This window comes from Salmo salar, chromosome 19 (assembly GCF_965601325.2).
Source record: "Salmo salar chromosome 19, fSalSal1, whole genome shotgun sequence".
Lineage (NCBI taxonomy): Eukaryota > Metazoa > Chordata > Actinopteri > Salmoniformes > Salmonidae > Salmo > Salmo salar.
In genome coordinates this window covers 15,473,908-15,494,199 of record NC_138309.1, presented here as the reverse complement: position 1 = coordinate 15,494,199, position 20,292 = coordinate 15,473,908, and the positions used below count along the sequence as shown (strand labels likewise).

General features: G+C 44.6%; 1 protein-coding gene across 3 annotated transcripts in view; it reads right to left on the bottom strand.

The window, feature by feature from the left end:
- palmdb (palmdelphin b) overlaps positions 1–20,060 on the bottom strand; it is a 43,217-nt gene extending 23,157 nt beyond the window's left edge. Inside the window, exons 1-4 of one of the 3 annotated variants that reach the window (XM_014157393.3) lie at positions 19,829–20,060; positions 6,081–6,132; positions 4,187–4,267; positions 2,372–2,502 (exon numbers count right to left, since the gene is read on the bottom strand). In XM_014157393.3, coding sequence (XP_014012868.3) covers positions 2,372–2,502; positions 4,187–4,267; positions 6,081–6,125 — 257 coding nt within the window. In that variant the 5' untranslated portion in view covers positions 6,126–6,132; positions 19,829–20,060. The remainder of the gene's footprint in view (positions 1–2,371; positions 2,503–4,186; positions 4,268–6,080; positions 6,133–19,828) is intronic. The other 2 variants (XM_014157397.3, XM_014157396.3) reach the window with 2 other exon arrangements.
- Positions 20,061–20,292: the final 232 nt, after the last annotated feature.

The following is a 20,292-nucleotide window of genomic DNA, read 5'->3' as shown; positions in this document are numbered from 1 at the left end:
CCCATCTGATGGCTACTCCATCATTCTGACAGTGGTGGATCTATTCTCAAAGGCTGCTCATATCATCCCTCTCCCCAAACTTTCTTCAAACGCTCCATTCCCAGTCGAACGGCCAGTCGGCACAAGCTGACCTGGAGACCACCCTAAGATGCCTGGCCTCAACCAACCCCACTACCTGGAGTCAACAACTGGCCTGGGTGGAGTATGCCCGGAACATCCTTCCCTGTCCAGCAACGGGACTCTCCCCTTTTGAGTGCTCTATGGGGTATCAACCTCCACTCTTCCCAGAACAAGAACCAGAAGTCAACGTACCCTCGGTTCAGATGTTCGTCCGCCGCTGTCGACGTACCTGGAGAAGAGCTAGGGTAGTGCTTCTCAAGACCAACTCCAGGTATCGTCAACAAGCGGACCGCCGCCAGACTCCAGCTCCCTACTACTGCATTGGGCAGAGGGTATGGCTGTCCACACGGGACCTGCTCCTTCAGGTAGAGTCCTGCAAACTGTCCCCTCGTTTCATTGGTTCGTTTTCCCATCTCTAGAGTCCTTAGTTCCACTGCTGTCCATCTCTTGTTACCCTGTGCCCTCCGTATTCACCCTACGTTCCATGTGTTTAGGATTAAGCCCGTGTCTCAGTCCTTTGTCTTCTGTCCCCGGGTCCAAGACTCAAACCAGCTGCCTCCCGTGTCTGCATCTGGGTCGCACCTTGTGCCCTTATAGATTCTGGTAGGATTTAATACCAAGATATTTAGCTATCTATATTTTAATTGGTAAATAGCTCATTGCAATAGGCTTATATTTAAGGATACAGCTTGGCAGATGACAAGTTATGGTGGCCTACAAATTTTGTGTGGAATTAGTAATTATTGTTAGTGACAATTATGGTTGTTGGTTGTAAGTAACGTTAGCTATATCGGATATTATAATGGCTCAGTTCAAGATTATATTAAATGACTCTCTCTTAAGGGGACACTATTCTGGCATCACAATGAAGGAAGATGGCCACAATGAAAGTAGTAAGTTTAAATCAGTCACATCAAGTTAACAGAATATGCAATGATATGAATGGGAGATGAAACAACATTTTCAGAGAACATAATTGTTATGCCCCCCTGTGGTATATGGATGCCATAATGGATGAACAGTAACATAGTTATGATGACAGAAATGCATCATCTACATATCTAGGAGAGACAGGGTTAGGGAAGAGAGAACAGAGAATCTACCAACTGAGTTTAGTTTCGCTAGTGAGTTATTTTTCATAATGTGAAATCAACTCGACAGACCTGTAGTCATTTAGGACAGGGGGGGTATGTTTTATTTGGACTGGCACACCACAGGATGTTTTCAACAGCACTAACACTGTTACTGTAGAAATTCACAGGTACCTGAAACACTATCTGCCCGAACACTGTTACTATAGGAATCCACAGGAGAACAAACATGAACCTATATTAACAGTGTTTAGAAAGGTCAGAGAGAGGGTAAAAATATATTGTAGCACATGACAGGTTTTATCCTCTGGCTGGTCAAAAGTGTTCGTGTGGACAGTTCAAGACATTTCAATGCAAAACAGCATGTTTTATGTTATATAAAGTAAAGTACTGTAATGTTTTATTGAAGGTTCCTCTCAACGCTGGACAAAACAATTTGGGTGGACATCAATCGGGCTGTGCTGGACCGACCCATGTGGATGGCCTTCGTCCTCATTCAGATCTTTGTTCTGAGGCAGATGGTCTTCAATACAACTCAGAAGATGATCTAGTCCCAGATGACTGAGACAGACACGGAGCCCAAGCAGACTTAAGAACTAAATGAACTGCTTCAGGGTTCTACCTGGAACCAAAAAGGGTTCTACCTGGAACCGAAAAGGGTTCTCCTATGGTGACAGCCGAAGAACCATTTTGGAACCCTTTGTACTATAGTCTTCCACTACTTTAAGGAAACAGATTGTTACCTAACTTATTGGTTAAAACTCGTTAAGAGGTTTTACCACGTTTTATGCGCTGAATTAGGTTGAATATTTCCCTATTAAAAACTCCCTACAGCGTGCCACAGTTCGTTCTTGATGCAATGTCTCACGTGATTGACATGATTTCTCTCTATGGAATTTCTCTCAAGTAATTAAACCGACGTCAGTCAATTAGTGGTTTAATAACTGAAAAAAGTACAACATTTTGGTTAATCACAGCACGAAACACACACACACACACACACACACACACACACACACACACACACACACACACACACACACACACACACACACACACACACACACACACACACACACACACACACACACACACACACACACACACACACACACACACACACACACACACCTCACCATTCATCCCATTCTAAGATGTACCTGTCAATGTTACTCTGCAGTAATAGGGTTTGCTCCTGGTCGCCCTGGGCCTGTAGTTTGTTGGCCTCCTGGTCCTCCTCACTCTGAGGGCTCAGCCCATCCATCAGCCATTGCTCTCGAAGGGCCTTTTTCTATTTGGGGAAACCATCAATAGACTATGTTACACCATGAACTATAGTGTTGTAACTCAATAACTGTTGTGTGTCCCCAACGACCGTGCAGATATTTAAATTCCATTCCATTCTTTTTGACTTCAGATAAAACCAACATGCAATAGGTTTTTAACAATGTACAGTGCATTCGGGAAGTATTCAGAACCCTTGACTTTTTCCTCATTCTTTTTCCACATTCTTTTTTAATTAATTTTTTAAAATTATTTTTTATCTCATCAATCTAAACAAAATACCCTATAATGACAATGCAAAAACTGGTTTTTAGACATTTTTGCAAATGTCTAAAAAATAGATTAAGTATAATTTTTACATAAGTATTCAGACCCTTTACTGAGTACTTTGTTGAAGCGCCTTTGGCAGTGATTGCAGCCTCAAGTCCTCTTGGGTTTGACGCTACAAGTTTGGCACACACTTGTATTTGGGGAGTTTCTCCCATTCTTCTCTCCAAATACTCTCAAGCTCTGTCAGGTTGGATGGGGAATGTTGCTCCACAGGTCTTTTCAGGTCTCTCCAGAAATGCCTGTGTGCTTAGGGTCATTGTCCTGTTGGAAGATGAACCTTCACCCCAGTCTGAGGTCCTGAGTGCTCTGGAGCAGGTTTTCATCAAGTATCTCTCTGTACTTTGCTCCTTTCATCTTTCCATCGATCCTGACTAGTCGGCCAGTCCAGGCCGCTGAAAAACATCCCCACAGCATGACGCTGCCACCATCATGCTTCACTGTAGGGATGGTGCCAGGATTCCTCCAGACGTGGCGCTTGGCATTCAGGCCAAAGAGTTCATTCAGGCCAGAAAATCTTCATGGTCTGAGAGTCCTTTGGGTGTCTGTTGGCAAACTCCAAGCGGTCTGTCATATGCCTTTTACTGAGGAGTGGCTTCTGTCTGGCCACTCTACCATAAAGGCCTGATTGGTGGAGTGCTGCAGAGATGGTTGTCCTTCTGGAAGGTTCTCCCATCTCCACAGAGGAACTCTGGAGCTCTGTCAGAGTGACCATCGGGTTCTTGGTCACCTCCCTGACCAAGGCTCTTCTCCCCCGATTGCTGAGTTTGGCTGGGCGGCGAACACTAGGAAGAGTCTTGGTGGTTCCAAACCTTTTCCATTTAAGAATGATGGAGGCCATTGTGTTCTTGGGTACCTTCAATGCTGCAAAACATTTTTGGTACCCTTCTCCAGATCTGTGCCTCGACACAATCCTGTCTCGGAGCTCTACAGACAATTCCTTTGACCTCATGGCTTGGTTTTTACTCTGACATGCACTGTAAACTGTGGGACCTTATATAGACAGGTGTGTGCCTTTCCAAATCATGTCCAATCAATTGAATTTACCACAGGTGGACTCCAATCCAGTTTCTAGAAACATCTCAATGATTATCAATGGAAACAGGATGCACCTTAGCTCAATTGTGAGTCTCATAGCAAAGGGTCTGAATACTTATGTAAATAAGGTATTTATGTTTTTTGTTTTTAATACATTTGCCAACATTTCTAAAAACCTGTTTTCACTTTGTCATTATGGGGTATTGTTCTGTAGATTGATGTGGAAAATTTAGAATAAGGCTGTAACTTAACAAAATGTGGAAAAAGTCAAGGGGTCTGAATACTTTCCGAGTGCACTGTAAATTATAGTTTGTACTAAAACGTACCTTCAAACATTGGAGTTTTAATTTTTCCTCCTCAATTTGTCTCCTTTTTTTGGCGATGTCATCCTGGACTCTTCTTTTCTCCTGTAAAGACATTCAAGCATGGCTTTGTCAATGGAGAGATTCCACCTGTTTTTGTCATTTCATAGACTTAAATTAATCTACAGCTAGTCATGGATATTCCAACCAATGGGAATGCCCCAGCTCCCCACTGTGTCCAATCAAGCAGGGAGATGCCTGTGACATCATAGCAAGTCAGATACAACCTGTCCACAGTGTCCATCTGCTCAATATAACAGTTTAGCAGTTTCTCTCTATAAATACCATTTGGGTTGGTTTCCAAGACACAGATTAAGCCTAGTCCTGCACTTAAACACTATTTCAATGGCTACCCTGTATGGCTACCCTGTATAGGCCTACCCTGTATGGTTGGATTGTTTGGTTGACCCAACTGCTGGGTACAGTCACTTCGTTGCGATCTATTCTTTAAAAAGAGCAGGGTTGGGTTGTTGATGCTGGGTTATTGGTGCTGGGTTATTGAGATCAGAAGACTGGAAAAGTAGTTTAGTAGGGGCATGGCTTTCAGATAGTTATGTTTAGCCACCCGTGAGAGGAAATGTCATTCCTGTTCATCTGTTCTGTTGTATAGTTTTCACATGTTAAGGGTGAACATTGACATTTATGTAGCTTCAATGAGGCTTACAGAAGTGTATTAGTTCACTAAAAGCCTATGCAAATCCCATTGTTGGGATGGATACCACCTTATCACAATAATATTAATATTCTAGAAGAATGTGCAAAATCCCCCCAAAAAACACATGTAATTTGCAGTATGTAAACTTAACATGACAAACAGGAATAGAATTTTCTCTCACGGGTGGCCAATAAGATCTATCTGAACTCCCCCCCCCCCCCCCCCCCCCAATAAGCCACGCCTCCTGAAAATAACCTAAGGATTACATTAAAAAAGACGCAGCTGCCATGTGAACCAAGCATGAAACAAAAAAATACCCAACTGATGCTTAAATTAACCAATGTTTACTTAATCCCAGAAACCCAACATATTGGGTTATTCAGGAATTCCAACTAGCTCGGTCAAAATAACCCACCGTGTGTTCTGTTCAATATTCATCCAACGCTGTGTTACTAAAGAACCCCAAATTGGGTTGTTTTTAACCCATCATTTTTTGGGTGTGTAGAACCACACAGTACTTCATACATTAGATCAGAAGATGTAATGCTTATTTTGTAATGGTTGTTAGCATTATCAAAGAGAAATAATGCCTGTCTGTCTTCGTTTTTGTAGAAAAGTTATAACTGCATAGACATATCTGTAATGTAAAGTGTGGTGGTCAGACATATTGTTGTCTATTAATAGTCCCATGTTTGATCCTTGTATTACTAAGCCCCAGGGAGAATGGATATCCCAGATGAAGTCTAGTCTACTGACAGATAGCTTTGTGGATGCACAGCTAGAGTGAAGCAAGCTTACTGAAATCAGTGAAGCGTGAAGACAGCCAGACAGGAAAATCAGACTAGGAAAGAGATCAGGTCTATAGATCTCTTACACTACAGACTGAACTGAAGTGATGAGCTTACTCTCACTTCCTGACACTAAGTGTTTGACCTTCATTTCTAAAACAAGATATCCTGATGATTTCCTAGCTCTCTTTCACAGCTACTAGATACTGTTGCCATCCATTCTCATTTGCAGAATCATCACAACACAAATAGCTTCATAAATGCCTCTGACCTATTCAAATGTGTAGCTTTCAGAAACACCACTCTTTCTTTCACATTAATAGAATCATTTGGGTACTGCGACAGCAAAAAATTACCAAATGTCTGTTGTCTCTGTGTAATGGAACAATAAAGATGTATTGTTTTGTAGCTTTACCGTTATGGCCTGGAGCCGCTCCTTCAACAGGTCGGCCTCCTCCATACTGACCCTGAAACACAGAGAGGAGCGAGAGCGTTACCCGGAAGTGTGTAGGAGAGGGTGAGAGAAAGAGAATTTGTGAGAGCGCATGTGTGTGCATGTGTCTGTGTGTATGTATGGTTGAGAGAGATAGAGAGAGAGGGGGGGGGGGCATAAACAGAGAGAAAGATAGAGTTAGTATGCCTGGCCTGGCAGGGTCTGTGACAGAGACAGGAGGCAGTGATGTGATGGTGACAGCAGGCTGGAGAGAACAGAACAGAGTTGGCCTGGAAGCATGTGACAGGAGTGTATCTGCTTGGGCCTGGGTCTGGGGAGGAAGGGAGGGAGTATGTGTGAGGCAGCCTGTGAAGGAGGGTGTGTGTCACCAGGAAGGGTTCGAGGGCTAAGCCCAAACCAAGGCCAACTGGGATAACAGGCATGTCTCTGTGACACGTCACATGGCAGAGTTATCCAGGCGAGGGGTTGGTTTAAAAAGGGATGGGGCAAACAGTTAGGCAGACACACTTGCCTCTCTGGCCTGTGTATGGAATCTGACATAGCGTTACTAGATTTTTTTACATGCACCGTGATGTGATCACAGTAAATAACTGCAGATAAAGAGGACATGGCACCCACCATGCAAACAGAGAGAGGAACTGACCTAGGAGGATTTTGACTTGACCCCAAGGCTGATGTGCTGTTATGTAGTAAACTAAAGGGGGAAAATATAGCTTTTGTCCATGGGACACTTCAATCTGAATTGAAGTTGGATTGATGATATTAACTTGTAAAGTAAGTATGTTGTGCCGAGACGTGACATCATTGTATGATCAACTATAGCAAGATCCCAGAGTTTTTCTTCACCATGTCACCTGACCAGGAAAAACTTTAGTCATATTTGGTAACCGTTTTATAAAAGCAATAAGGCACCTCTGGGTTTAGTCTTAAGGACTAGGCTTAATCTGTGTCTGGGAAACCAGCCCATAGAGTATTTAAAGAGATAAACTGCTAAAGTGTCATACTGAGCAGCTGTTTCCAGGCACATCTCTTTGCGTCATGTACTACAGCCCCTCCTACCTTATTGCTAAAGTATCCCCCTCAAGATAAAGTGAGCCGTGAGCTCTACCTGCATGCTGTCTATCATGAGTCAGCTCAGCTCTGGGTTTATCACATGTGATTTCATGTTGATGTGTTACTAATTGTGTGGAGTCAGCTCACTCTGTCCCTCTTCAAATCAACACATCAGGAGGCAGGATATATCTTTCCTCAAGCAGGTCAGGGCAGGACTCCAAGGTTAGGGGGCATTCAAATAACATCCCTGAGCTATGGACCCAGCCAGGATCAGATAGCATGGCTGCCTGACAACAGGCCCCATGGAAAGGCGGGCAGCAGCCTCCAATGACATTGAGTTCCAAACAAACAATGACAGAATAATAAAATATACTAGAAATACATTCATTGACATCCCCCAAAGGGAAGGGATTTTAAAAACAATCATTCAGTGTCCTTGAAGAGATTTAAATAGAATCAACACTGAGTGACTTTCTCACAGGCCAAACATAGCTACTTTATTTCCAGCCATTACTACTGTATAAGAAAAGGAGAACACATACAGTTATTGTTGTATTATACCTACTATTGCATCGTTTGGTAACAATAGACAATGTTCAATATGACTATCATAATAACTGTGCAGAAATTAGAGCTGAACTGGACTGGTTTAGTCTCATGTAAACCGAGGAACTGCAAATAGTGTCCCAGTATTCAAAAGGCACATTAGTAGCAAGCTCCCTCTGAAACCACAGAAACTTAAGATAGGAATGACGGGTGCTGAGAGTCGTGATGAAACCGGAAAAATATGATGTGTGATTTATAAGGTGTGTGGAGGCCTTGGCTTAATTTCTCTCTTCGTCTGAAGACAGATGACTAGATGGCCAAGTATCTGGCCAGATATTCTCACAGGCCGAAGGACAGATTTCCTCTCCCACATGTCTATGGCAGGGCTCCCTTCATTTAAAACCATTCCTACATCTATCTATCTATCTATCTATCTATCTATCTATCTATCTATCTATCTATCTATCTATCTATCTATCTATCTATCTATCTATCTATCTATCTATCTATCTATCTATCTATCTATCTATCTATCTATCTATCTATCTATCTATCTATCTATCTATCTATCTATCTATCTATCTATCTATCTATCTATCTATCTATCTATCTATCTATCTATCTATCTATCTATCTATCTATCTATCTACAGCGCATTCTGTAATTATTTTGTTACGTTACAGCCTTATTCTAAATGGAGAAAAAAAATCCTCATCAGCCTACACACAATACCCCATACTGATAAAACCACATTTTTTAATATTTAAAAAATAATAATTTTGGCTAATTTATAGAAAGTAAAAACTAAAATATCACATTTACTGTTACGGCCGTCGTTGGGAGCAAGGGGACCAAAGCGCAGCGTGGTAAGTGTTCATTATGAAATGTATTTTAACTCAGAACACTAAAGCCAAAATAACAAATAAACGGCCAACAGTTCTGTCAGGTAACAGATAACAAAACAGAAAATAGCTACCCACAAAACACAGGTGGGAAAAGGCTGCCTAAGTATAATTCCTAATCAGAGACAACGATAGACAGCTGCCTCTGATTAGGAACCATACTCGGCCCAACACAAAGAAATACAAAACATAGAATGCCCACCCCACACCCTGACCTAACAAAATAGAGAAATAAACCATCTCTCTCAGGTCAGGGCGTGACATTTACATAAGTATTCAGACCCTTTACTAAGTACTTGGCTGAAGCACCTTCGGCAGCGATTACAGCCTCGAGTCTTCTTGAGTATGATGCTACAAGCTTGGCACACCTGTATTTGGGGAGTTTCTCCCATTCTTCTCTGCAGATCCTCTTATGCTTTGTCAGGTTGGATGGGGAGCATTGCTGCACAGCTATTTTCAGGTCTCTCCAGAGATGTTCGATCGGGTTCAAGTCTGGGCTCTGGCTGGGCCACTCAAGGACATTCAGAGACTTGTCCCAAAGCCACTCCTGCGTTGTCTTTGCTGTGTGCATAGGGTCTTTGTCCTGTTGGACGGTGAACCTTCGCCCCAGTCAGAGGTCCTGAGTGCTCTGGAGTAGGTTTTCATCAAGGATTTCTCGGTACTTTGCTCCGTTCATCTTTGCTTCGATCCTGACTAGTCTCCCAGTCCCTGCCACTGAAAAATATCCCCACAGCATGATGCTGCCACCACCATGCTTCACTGTAGGGATGATGCCAGGTTTTCTTCAGATGTGACGCTTGTCAATCAGAACAAAGTGTTCAATCTTGGTTTCATCAGACCAGAGAATCTTGTTTCTCATGGTCTGAGAGTCTTTAGGTGCCTTTTGGCTGTAATGTTCCTGTAACTGAGGAGTGGCTTCCGTCTGGCCACTATACCATAAATGCCTGATTGGTGGAGTGCTGCAGAGATAGTTGTCCTTCTGGAAGGTTCTCCCATCTCCACAGAGGAACTCTGGAGCTCTGTCAGAGTGACCATCGGGTTCTTGGTCACCTCTCTGAACAAGGCCCTTCTCCCCTGATTGCTCAGTTTGGCCGGGCAGCCAGCTCTAGGAAGTCTTGGTGGTTCCAAACTTCTTCCATTTCAGGATGATGGAGGCCACTGTGTCCTTGGAGACCTTTAATGCTGCAGAAATGTTTTGGTACCCTTCTTCAGATCTGTTCCTTGACACAATCCTGTCTCGGAGCTCTATGGACAACCCCATGGCTTGGCTTTTGCTCTAACATGCACTGCCATCTCAAGCATTATCAATTTAAACAGGATGCACCTGAGCTCAATTTTGAGTCTCATAGCAAAGGGTCTCATTACTTATGTAAAGAAGGTATTTCTGTTTTTTATTTTTAATACATTTGCCAAAATTGAGAAAAACCTGTTTTCACTTTGTCATTATGGGGTATTGTGTGTAGATTGCCGAGGGATCATTTTTATTTTTTTATTTTAGAATAAGGCTGTAATTTAACAATATGTGGAAAAGGTCAAGGGGTCTGAATACTTTCCGTAGGCTATCTATCTATCTATCTATCTATCTATCTATCTATCTATCTATCTATCTATCTATCTATCTATCTATCTATCTATCTATCTATCTATCTATCTATCTATCTATCTATCTATCTATCTATCTATCTATCTATCTATCTATCTATCTATCTATCTATCTATCTATCTATCTATCTATCTATCTATCTATCTATCTATCTATCTATCTATCTATCTATCTATCTATCTATCTATCTATCTATCTATCTATCTATCTATCTATCTATCTATCTATCTATCTATCTATCTATCTATCTATCTATCTATCTATCTATCTATCTATCTATCTGTCTGTCTGTCTGTCTGTCTGTCTGTCTGTCTGTCTGTCTGTCTGTCTGTCTGTCTGTCTGTCTCCAGCTTTCCTAAAGCGTCTGATTGTGTAATGTCTGCTTCCAATTCACACCCTCAAACACATAGATTCCCTGAACGCAGCTCACGCTCCAGATCCCAATCACCTGTTCACACACCTGTATGTCATTATCACACACTATTTAGATCAGTTCTTTGCACCCCATCACTGTGATATATTGTTTGTTTTGTGACACATGTCTTTCAGAGGGCTGGGTTTCCTGTGAATGATCTACCTAATGCCTGATCTCCCGGACCACGTTACTAGCCTTTTCCCTGCCGGTACTGTTGCCCTTTTGGACCCCCTGTGTATGACCTTCTGCCTGCCCCTGGACCCAGCTACATGCCTCCTCCTGTGGTCCTTTACAATAAACACCTGCTGCGCCCTGTGCTTGAAACCAGCTCTCTGTCTCCCCTTGTGTTCATTACAGAATACCTCACCAGCGGAGCTGCAGCTACATCTGGCCTGACAGGAGGAACGAATCGATGAACTCTGCAACCTCCTTCGCCAGTCCATTCCTGTTTCACCCATATCAGGTGCCACAGCCTCCTCTCGTTCGTCTCCCCCCATATCCATGCTTAATAAATACAACAGCTCCCCAGGGAAATGTCAAGGATTTCCAATGCAGAAAAACCTGTACATAGACTGTCACCCTGCTGACTTCACCTCTGACAAAGACATGGTGGACTTCGTCATCTCCCTCCTCACAGGCAAAGCTCTGGATTGGGTCACAGCCCTGTGGGCCGCTCAAAGTTCTGATCTGTCCTCTGAATCATTTTTCCATGCCCCCTTCAAGGAGGTGTTCGACCATTCAGTTTCAGGTCGTCACACCGGAGACCTGTTACGTGTGCTGCGACAGGGCCATCGCTCCACCACTGAGTATGCCCTTGAGTTCCGTACCATGGCTGCCCGCAGTGGATATAGTGAACCAGCTCTCCTTACAGTCTACCGGAGTGGTCTTAATCGGGAGTTATAGACTGAACTGGCCTGCAGATGAGATTTAACGGATCTAAACCAATACATCCGGATGTCCATATCCATTGGCAACCTACTGGTGGACCGCAGACCTATACAGTTGCCCATGGCCTGCGAGTCCTCCACGCCCTTCTCTCGTCCACCACGGTCCAACAGCCCCAACCCATGCAACTCGGCCGCACCCCTCTCATACCTGCCGAGAGACACCGGAGGTTACGTGAACCTGTGCCTCTATTATGGAGAGAGTAACCATCTACTCAGTAGCTGTCTGATTCCCCCCCCCCACGAAGGGGTGACCACAACCCCTCCACTTCCTCCCAGGTAAGCACCTCTACGTTTTTGAACATTACCTAAAGGCAGTTTGGGATCCCGGCTCTTCTTTCTGCTAATGGGGTCACTCAGTTTGTGGAGGGACTAGTGGACTTGGGGGCTGCAGGATATTTAATTGACAAACAATTGGCACAACAGTTAAGGGTCAAGCTAATCCCTGTTAATCCTCCCTTTAGGATTCATTCGCTGGACGGACAACCTCTCGGAACTGGTCTTGTGACTGGCGTGACCGAAAGTATCACCCTTCAGATTGGCCTCCTTCACTCTGTGGTCATTCAGTTAATAGTGTTGTCTTCACCTAAAGAACCCCTTATCCTTGGTCACCCCTGGCTAAGCCTTCACGACCCTGCTATCTCCTGGTGGCAAGGCGAACTCCTGTCATGTTTTCCCGCTTGTTTTAAGAACTGCTTCAGTCTACCCTGTCGAGCCACCTCTATAGAAGGATCGGGGTCTGCCATTCCAACCCACATCCCACCTGTATATGCCCAGTTCCTGAGTGTCTTTAGCAAGAAAAAGGCGTTTCTTCTGCCCCCTCATCACCCGGAGGACTGCGCGATCGACCTCCTTCCTGGGGAATTGCCCCCTAAGGGTCGGACCTACCCCTTGTCCATTCCAGAGAATGAGGCTATGGACACCTATATAGGAGAGGCTCTCACTATGGGATTCATCCGTCCATCCACGTCTCCGGCTGCATCCAGTTTCTTTTTTTGTAAAAAAAAAGCAAGGTAGTCTCTGTCCCTGCTTAGATTACCAACCCCTCAATGACCTTACCATCAAGAATTGCTTCCCTCTTCCTCTGATTCCGGCTGCACTAGACCAAGTTGGACAGGCTACCATCTACTCCAAACTGGACCTACGTAGTGCTTACAACCTGGTCCGTATCCGAAGTGGGGATGAGTGGAAGATGGCGTTCATCACCGCTAGGGGTCACTATGAATACCTGGTTATGCCCTACGGTTTCACCAATGCTCCCGCAGTCTTCCAGTCTTCATGAATGAAGTTTTCCAGGACATGATCAACCAGTTCTTCATCGTGTACATTGATATCTTGATCTACTCTCACTCCCTTGCAGAAGACATGTGCATGTGCAACAGGTCCTCCAATGGCTACAGGACCAGCATCTTTATGTCAAGGCTGAGAAGAGTGCCTTTCACGTTACTACGGTAACCTTCCTAGGGTTTGTGCTGACACCAGGAGAGGTCAACATGGATGAAGGCAAAGTCACGGCCGTGATTAACTGGCCCAAACCTACCACCGTAAAGGAACTACAACACTTCCTAGGATTCTCCAGCTACTACCGCCGGTTCATCCAAAACTGCAGCAGCACAACCGCTCTTCTCTCAGCTCTCACCAGTCAAAAAACCCATACCCTCCAATGGACTGACACCGCATTTGAGACCTTGAAACGCCTCTTCACCTCTGCACCCACCCTTAGGCAGCCAAATCCTACCCTTCCTTTTGTTCTGGAGGTGAATGCATCCAAAGTTGGTGTGGGAGCGGTTCTCTCTCAACGGGTTGGGACACCTCCCAAATTACACCCATTTGGCTTCTTTTCCAAGAAACTGTCAACCGATGAGAGGAACTATGAGGTCGGAAACCGAGAGCTCCTCGCCATTAAGCTGGCTATTGAAGAGTGGCGCCACTGGTTAGAGGGAGCTCATCACCCATTCCTTGTCCTTACCGACCACTGCAATTTGGAGTGCTTAAGAAGTGCTAAGAGCTCAAACCCAGACAGGCTCTCTGGGCACTCTTCACCCGATTCAACTTCACCAGCACCTACCTGCCCGGCAAGAAAAATGTGAAGGCTAATTCCTTATCCCATTTATTTGACGCCCCTTCCTCTAACCCAGCTCCCGAGCCCATCCTGCTTGTGTCGTGGGACCCATACAGTGGGAAATCCAAGCAGCTGTCCAAGAGGCCCTACGCCATGACCCAGCACCTCCCGACACCCCTGCAGGCAAGACCTGCATCCGTCAGACCCCAACTAATGCAGTGGTGCCATACCTCGCTGAATTCTGGCCATCCCGGAATCACCCGAACCACGGAGCTACTGACACACAAGTTCTGGTGGTCATCCCTAACAGCCGACATCTGAGATTTACGTTCTTTCCTGTCCCGTCTGTAATTGGGCAAAGAGCCCTCACCAACTACCTACCGGTGAGCTCGAGCCTTTACCTACACCACACCGATCATGGTCCCACATCGCCATGGATTTCCTCACAGATCTGCCAGACTCTTTGGGCTTCATGACTATTTTAGTTGTAATGGAAGATGTGCCGACTCATCCCCCTTCCGCATCTACCTAATGCCATGGAAATGGCTGAGTCCATGTTCCAACAGGTGTTTCGTCTGTAAGGGATCCCGGAAGACATCGCTTCGGATCAGGGACCCCAGTTCATCTCCAGTGTGTGGTGAGCCTTCTGCGACCAACTGGGGGTCTCCATCAGCCTATCCTCGGGATACCATCCCCAAACCAACGGGCAGACGGAAAGCCTGAATCAGGAAATAGAGAAGTACCTTCGCCAACACTGCACCCACCAACCACACGAGCGGAGTCACTATCTAGCCTGGGCTGAATACGCACAGAACTTGCTGGTGCATTCCTCACTCCATCTCACTCCTTTTCAGTGTCCTCGGATACCAACCCCCCGTGTTCCCATGGGAGACAGAGCCCAGAACTGTGCCTGCCATGGATGAGTGGTTTCGATGGAGCGAGCAGGTTTGGGAGACCGCAAATCGGCACCTCCATCACGCTTCCCTCTCCCAGAAACGGTTCACTGACCGGTGTCGCCAACCTACTCCACTCTTCCGCCCTGGGCAACGGGTGTGGCTCTCTACCCGGGACATCCGACTTTGTGACCCCTGCAAAAAGTTCAGTCCCTGGTTCATTGGTCCCTTCAAAATAACACACCACATCAATCCTGTCACCTACTGTCTCCAGTTGCCCCACCATTACCGGATCTCCTCATCCTTCCATGTGTCCCTTGTGAGGTACAGCCCTCTCCATCCTCCTGTGGCGCACCCTCTCCATTTGACGTCGGCGGTGCATCGGCTTATTCCGTCCGAGCCCTCCTTGACCAGATTGGGAGAGGTACGGACCCGAAGAACGGTCCTGGGTCCCCGTCCAGGACATCCTCGACCCAGCCATGATCCTGGCTTTCCAAAGTAACTGTCCTGACCGCCCAGCTCCATGCCCCCGGGGGAGGCTCCCTGCTCAGCTTCCTAGGCTGTTAAGAACCGCCCGTGGAGGAGGGGTACTGTAACGTCTGCTTCCAACTCACACCCTCAAACACCTAGATCCCCTGAACGCAGCTCACTCTCCAGATCCCAATTACCTGAATTCTAATCACCTGTTCACACACCTGTATGTCATTATCACACACTATTTAGTTCACTTCTTTGCACCCCATCACTGAGGTATTGTTTGTTTTGTGACACACGTCTTTCAGAGTGTCGGGTTTTCCTGTGAATGATCTACCTAATGCCTGATCTCGCGGACTACTTTACTAGCCTTTTCCCTGCCGGTACTGTTGCCCTTTTGGACTCCCTGTGTATGACCTTCTGCCTGCCCCTGGACCCAGCTACCTGCCTCCTCCTGTGGTCCTTTACCAATAAACACCTGCTGCGCCCTGCGCTTGAAACCAGCTCTCTGTCTCACATTGTGTTCATTACAGACTGCTTTTAAAGCTGACCCTTTTTTCTCTAGGAGTTGAATTCTTTTAGACACTATGTTGAAGCATTTTTTAAATGTCAGCATCTACAATTATAGGGAATTTTATCTACATATGCCAGATATGAATTGAAATCCCCAAAATATGAGGGAAAGTGAGAAGTCTCATGTCAAATGACCAAGGAAGTTTATTTGTGTGGCAGCGAAGTTCACATTTCAGTTAGCACCTGGATTACTCAAATGTCACCGTGTCCACCTTTAACTGGGCCTTGTCACTATGTCTATGAAATATAATACACCATGATACCACACGGCTGCAGACTTCATATGCATTCCATACACACATGAACAATGCAGCACGTACTGCCCAGTGTGCTTACATGTTTGTGCGAGTGTGTGTGTGAGAGTGGTTGTCCGCGCACATGAAAGTGTGTGTATTCTCAACGTAATTATTGCCATGCTCCACACTAATTGCAGCAACATCAGACACAGACATTCTGACGCCGACCCCTCTGTAGCCTAATAACCTCCAACATATATCAGGAACAGTTTCTTCTCTATAGCAGGTATTTAATCCGTGCTTGGAGGTCTGGAGTATTGCTGTTCTGCCTGATCATTAATTGCACCCACCTGGTGTCCCAGGTCTATTTGCCTGTTCTATAGCATACAACTCATATCTGGACCAGTGTTCGATTGACGCCATCACGACTTGTTTTCCCTGACCACATGACCGGACCAGGATCAACTCTGGGCCCCAGTATCCAGTGACAGTGTAGTTCTTTCAGCTAACCTGCAGCCCTAGCCTGGGTAGGATATTAGATTGGTAATTAGGTTACCATTAGACTAACAGATCGGTAACAGCCTAACTAGCTTTCAGATCGATGCCCTGAAAACCAGTCCAGACTAAACATATCCCACAGTGTAAGTGAGTATTAGGCGTTGACACATATAGGTATTAGGCCATTGAATTCTTCCTAACCATGTGATCTGTCAGAGATGTGCTCTATAGAAAGCTATATCTGTATGTGACGATGCTACTCAGGCCTGTAATGGGAGCAGTTGAAATGCAAGCCTATAGAATTAACTAGAATCACAATTATGTTGAATAATTCTATTGAATTATAGGATCTTTATGTAAAACCTGCCATACACAATGTCTATGGATCTTATTTATATAACCAGCAAATTAGACACACTGGGAAATGGAGAGAAGGCAGGAGTGGGTGGCGATATGGGACTGAAGAGGAGTGCAGTGTTAGTCACAGATGTAACCTCACATACACTGCACTGTACATACAGTATGCTGAAATAGAGACATGTCTCCACCATACACACACACAACCTGGAGATGGACATCCTTCAGCAAATACACACACTGGCCTATATTGCATCCCTCCATCTCCCACATACACACTCATCCAACCCACTTACACACACACGTTCACATGCACGTTACCAATTGGGGAGACACACACACACAAACACACACATGCTTCATTATTGTCCTCGTAACCTGAAGCCACAGCTTACAGGAGCTAAGACAAGACAGCTATCGTGGACAGAGAGGGAGGCTACAGAAGGTCGAGGCGGTTAGCGTTGCCCCACCTGTTGGCACTATAGCGTGCTCCTCTCTACCCTGATCCAGCCAGGCTCAAAATAGAGACCTCTCTCACAGCTGTACTGTTACCAGCAAGTCACAGTGTGTGTGAGTGTGTGTATGTCAGCATATGTATGTTGCGGCTTGTTTGAGGTGAAGGTTTCCAGCAGGTGACGTAGCTGCTAAGAGCACATAGGATCTAGACAAACCACCAGCGACAAGTCAATCATGTACACACTGATCTTTAACCCCTAACCCCTTGGTCACTACTCAGCCAATCAGATACTGCAACCACAGGGAGGGAGACATCTGATGTAATACAGTTGGCTAATATACAGTAATATTGGCAATGTGGTACCACTCAATTTCCAAATATTGTTATAAATCATATCACAATGGTTCATTGTCTGTACAATAGCTATGCAGTATATGATCACATTGAAAACCTGTAACCAAAGCACACAGCTAGTCAAATGTTAAACAATAAATTCCTTTATTAAATTAGAGTTTTAACCCATTTGTGAGCATACTGTTTGTCCAGTGTAGCATGGGCTCATTCGAATATGTCAAGTTATCTGCTGCTATAATAATCTAAAATCATAGTTAAATGCCTCTATAATGATGTATAACGTTAGTTACATACTGACATTCTCTAATGAGATGGGTCTGCATGGTGAGAGGCCAGTTGACTTATAGAGGTCCTATAATTCACTAGATTGATGGCATAGACCTGCAAAGCTCGAAAATGTGCAGATCATATCAGCCATGTTGGTCAATAATACATTCAATTGGAATAAATGTTAGGAGAGACGTAGGTGTGTTCTATTTAATTATGTGTTCTAGCCACAATAACCTGATCCCCAGCTATCTCAGACTGGCCACCGTCACAGTCCAGAGAGACACACCTTGTAATCTCTCATCCCTAATCTGATCACTGGATTAAGGGTTAGGGTTCCCAATCGAGCTCCTCTAGCATCTGCCTCTAGCATGGAAACTGGACATACAGTAGATATATTTACATGATCCACTGGCGATACACTGACCCATATGCAGTAGTGTACTGTACACTCTTACAAAAAAGGTGTTATCTAGAATCTCAAAGGATTCTTCGGTTGTCACCATAGGATAACCCTTTGAGGAACCGTTTTTGGTTCCAGGTAGAACCCCTTTGGGTTCCATGTGGAACCCTTTCCATAGATGGTTTTACATGGAACCCAAAATGGTTCTACCTGGAACCAAAAAAGATTATCCTATAGGGTCAGCTGAAGAACCCTTTTGGAACCATTTTTTCTAAGAATGTACTGTACTTAAAGGTGCAATATGCAGAAATCGCTCAGCCATTTTCTGCTTGCTAAAATTAGAATAGTTTCAGTTGATGTGACCAAATCAGCAGTCATTGTGTAGAGAATCACTGTGCCATCTAAACTGCTGTGAAATATATTTTCCATAACCAAAAATATTGTATTTTCAGCTGATTGAAGCTAATGTGCCAAACCGAAAGTAAAAGACGCAAAAACTGAATTTAAAAATGGGGAGCATAAAAATAGCACACATAGAACAGATCTACCGCTTCTTAGACTTGCGTTCAATGAGAATGACATATCTATAACTCACATTTCTATGTGAATTTGGTCGGGTTGCCCAAAAAGTAACATATTGCAGCTTCAACATGTCGTGTTAACTAGAATGAAGAACACTGTTTGTGGTTAGATACATTTACATTTACCACTGGCTGTAGACTGTCCCTTATACTACAGTACACCCTTTACCATCTCAACTAGCATGAACACCAGCACTCTTTTTTTTTAAAACATGTTTTTTACCTTTAATTAACTAGGCAAGCCAGTTAAGAACAAATTCTTATTTATAATGACGGCTTCATAGCTCTTTGGGCTATGAGAACAGTACCAAAATCCATGTAATACCGTTTCTATAAAGTCATTTTCTTCACTCAACTACAGAATCTCTCTAAGGTGATGAGATTCAGTATGTGGGTGTACAGAGTAAGGAGGTGATTTGTGTGTTTGTTTGCGCACATTTGCGTGTGTGTGGGTGTTAATGTTTTCTTAGTGTATTTGTGTCTGTGTACTTGTCATGGACAATATCCACAATGCATTATCTAAAACGTAAAGACATTCCCATCCAGTAGTAAATGGATGGAGAAACTACTAAACTACTAAGTGGAGAGGAACTATGTTAGTTACTTCTGGTCCAGTTAGTTAGATGGTGACTCTTCGGGCTTTCAGATTGTGTCTAGAAAGGAAAGTGTTTTTGCTTAATGCCCAGACCCCTTAAATTAGACTGACAGACGATTGAGAGACCCCCCATTGGGAGAATCGGACGGCGGAGCACAAATGTCCAGGATTACACAGATTAAAAGATTACTCAATCAAGAGACCCCTTGGCATGATCTTTTTATACCAGGAACAACAACAGTGCAGTTAGCTAGCCACCTCACGAACCAGAGAAACAGTTCGGCTGTGTTGTCTTTATATTTGAACCAAACTGAAGAACAGAATCAGGATACTACCAGTTGCAGTCCTATGATGCTAACAGTATGAGCCATCCCAAAAGTCCACTTACAGAAAACATGCTTCTAGTACCTCTACTAGAAACAAGCAAAAAGCCAGATCCAGAAATGAACAGCCCAATAAGCACAGAAAAACCAACACAGAAAAGGTAGAGACTCACCGGTTGTGTTTGGCTGAGAAGAGAGTTGTGTGATGTGTGGTGTGTCAGAAGCAGAAGGAGCTCACTCTCAGCACAGCGTGGTGGAATCCTGCATCACTGTGTCTGTGAGAAGATTGCAGGTAGGCTGGGGGTTGAGATAGGGTTAGCTCTGACTAGTGGAATGCCGCTGCTCGCGCTCGCTCTCTCTCTCTCTCTCTCTCTCTCTCTCTCTCTCTCTCTCTCTCTCTCTCTCTCTCTCTCTCATTCTTCTCTCTCTCTCTCACTCACTCACTCACTCATTCTTCTCTCTCTCTCCTCTCTCTCTCTCTCTCTCTCTCTCTCTCTCTCTCTCTCAGCCCCCTCAGCTGCATATGAGCATGTCACAGTGGAGCTGCTCAACCATGTGCCTGCCAGCATACCAATGCCAAAACAATGGCTCAATTCCCACACACACACACACACACACACAGACAGACAGACAGACA